The sequence below is a fragment of the Meleagris gallopavo genome (assembly GCF_000146605.3).
Source record: "Meleagris gallopavo isolate NT-WF06-2002-E0010 breed Aviagen turkey brand Nicholas breeding stock chromosome Z unlocalized genomic scaffold, Turkey_5.1 Chr41_random_7180001927965, whole genome shotgun sequence".
Taxonomy (NCBI): Eukaryota; Metazoa; Chordata; class Aves; order Galliformes; family Phasianidae; genus Meleagris; species Meleagris gallopavo.
The window spans coordinates 1-2,317 of NW_011101010.1; the positions used below are offsets into that span (position 1 = coordinate 1).

Here is a 2,317-nt window from a genome sequence, read left to right on the forward strand (position 1 = left end):
CCACAGCGTCTCTCTCAGCGTCTCTCTCAGCGGTGCCTTTCCTCTCTTTCTGCTCATCCATCTGAACACTGCCAGTAGAACAGCAAAGACAGCAGGGCAGGCAAATGCCCCACCTCTTGACGGACCGTGGCCTTTCTTCAGTATCCTTGGTAGCTAGCATGGCCTGGGAAGTGCCAGCAGCTTTGGCGCCATCGTCTGCTGCCTGCTCTGCTGTCAGGGAACGTGACGCAGAGACCCTGTCAGCATCTCTGGTGCCCTCCTGAGCACTGGCAGCAGGTCGTGTCTCATCCTTGGGGTGCTTCCCAGCCTTGGGGGCCGGCACCTGGGTTGTTTGTGCCGGTGTTCTCACAGTCCTGGTGGGTGCACGTTGCGTAGGCCATGCTGGTTTCTGGCAGGGTCCCGGACTTGTGGCTATCGGACGCCTGCGGTACGCCAACCTCAGGGACTTGGGCGTTTTCTTTGCAGCCTCGAACGGGGGTGCAGGGACACACAGATCTGCCTGCCAGCCCTCAGCCCTCGCTGCCGTATCGTGGTGTTGAGGGTTGCCCTGTACAGATAGGACAGGCAGTCCACCACTGGTAGCTCCTACAGCACCTGCTCTGCCTCTTGGAGAACTCCTGGAGGCTGTTGCTGGCAGTGTGGACAATGTGGGAAGTTGTCCTTGAGCAGTGGCTGCATTCTGGGGTGCAGCTGTCAGTGGCATTGCCTGCTGTAGGAGAGGCGGCAAGGCTGGCAGAGTCTGTCTCCCTACTCCAGAGTGGCTGCTGCGGGGCACTGCCTGCCTGAGCTCTGGTCTGTCCGCCTGCAAGAGAAGCCAGGGGAAAGCCTAAGTTAGCGGGGTCCCTTCCTCTCACGCTCCACCGGTCCATGTTGGAACGGCTCCCGCAAGGCCCTGAGGAACAGCAGCCGAAGGGCAGCACCCAGCTCACGCCCACTGCCACCCCCTTCCCTAAAGCGGAACTGTCACAGTACGGCTCCACCCCCAGCAGTCCCCAACACACGCCAGCAGGCAAGCCGCTGCAGCAGGCTCATCCTGCTAGGAGCGGTCCCCACCACCAGCTGCCACGTGCTCGTTGGCTGCTCCCCGCACTCGGGAAGACGTTCCCATTTCCCTTGGGCTCCCTACCTGTGCACGGCGGCTCCCAGAGGCTTGTGCGCTCTCCAGGTGGGGTAGCGGTGGCAGATGGAATTCACGGAGGGACAAATCCCGGCTCCGGCTGCCTGGCTGCACAGCTTGCTGCGGCCTGCGGCCCACCTGTGTAGGGAGAAGGAGGCATGGAATGAAGGTGGCTGCGTTACCACCAGCGTCCCTGGCAAAGCCCCCATTAGGAGGCCGCTCCTGCACACGGACGGCCCAGCTGAGCTCAGTCCTACTGCTCTCTGCCTCTGGGGGCAGAGCTGCTGGGCCCGCCGCATGGGCCTGGTCTGGCCCGGGAGTCGGCTCCTCGCCAGGAAGTGCCCCGGGGCAGGAGGAGCAGTGCCCTGGCCACAGGTGCTCAGGGCCCGCCATGGCACCCCACCCTCTGCTGTGCCCCACGCCTCGGTGCTTCGGGTGCCGTGGCATCCTTCTCCCTCCCACCACATCCCGCACCTGGCACCGTTCCTGCACGCTCAGCAGCCCTTTGTTGGGCTGGGAGCGGGCCTTCTTCTCCTGCTCCTTGGGCATCTCTGTATCCTCTCACGGAGACAAAGCTACGGGCACCCAGGGGAGCTGCTACCTCCTCACGGAGCTGCTCTCCTGAAAGTGAGCAGCACGGGGACTCTGGCCCCTGAAGGCACCGAACACCCCTATGTCACAATGCCTTTTGGGTGTGGTTGCCGCGTGTATCACAAAGTCCTGGCAGTTGCCATGGAGGCTCCCCTGGCAGCCCCCCACATGGCCAGCATGTTGAGGCGCCCCTCCTCACACAATCACAGAATCATTGGCGTTGGAAGGGACCTCCGGAGACCATTGAGTCCAACCCTTCTGCCAAAGCAGTGTGATGAAGAAGAAAGAACTGCTTGGCAGAACTGGTACCTTTAATGATAAACAGTTGTGTCGAACAGGAATTCTGCATGGGTATGGAAGATGTTATTTGGCTTAATTTTCAGCGTTCAGATCATGCATATCTTGTCTGGGTGCGGCAATGCAGTTGCATCTCCAGTCATTAACTGAACAAAAAACAAAATCACTATGTTTTAGACATCTGGGGCTCTTCTTTTTTGCTTTTCCTATGGAAGGAAGGAACGAAGGGAGGGAGGGAGGGAGGGAGGAAGGGACGAAGGAAGGAAGGAAGGAAGGAAGGAAGGAAGGAAGGAAGGAAGGAAGGAAGGAAGA

General features: G+C 60.2%; 1 protein-coding gene across 1 annotated transcript; it reads right to left on the bottom strand.

The window, feature by feature from the left end:
- Positions 1–7: 7 nt before the first annotated feature.
- Positions 8–2,251, bottom strand: LOC109364238 (the record flags this gene model as incomplete). Its single annotated transcript, XM_019610877.1, has 3 exons — positions 1,592–2,251; positions 1,127–1,255; positions 8–802 (listed from the first exon to the last, which is right to left on the bottom strand). Coding segments are annotated over exons 1-3 (999 nt in total), but the record flags the coding sequence as incomplete, so codon positions are not given.
- Between the last annotated feature and the right edge of the window lie 66 nt (positions 2,252–2,317).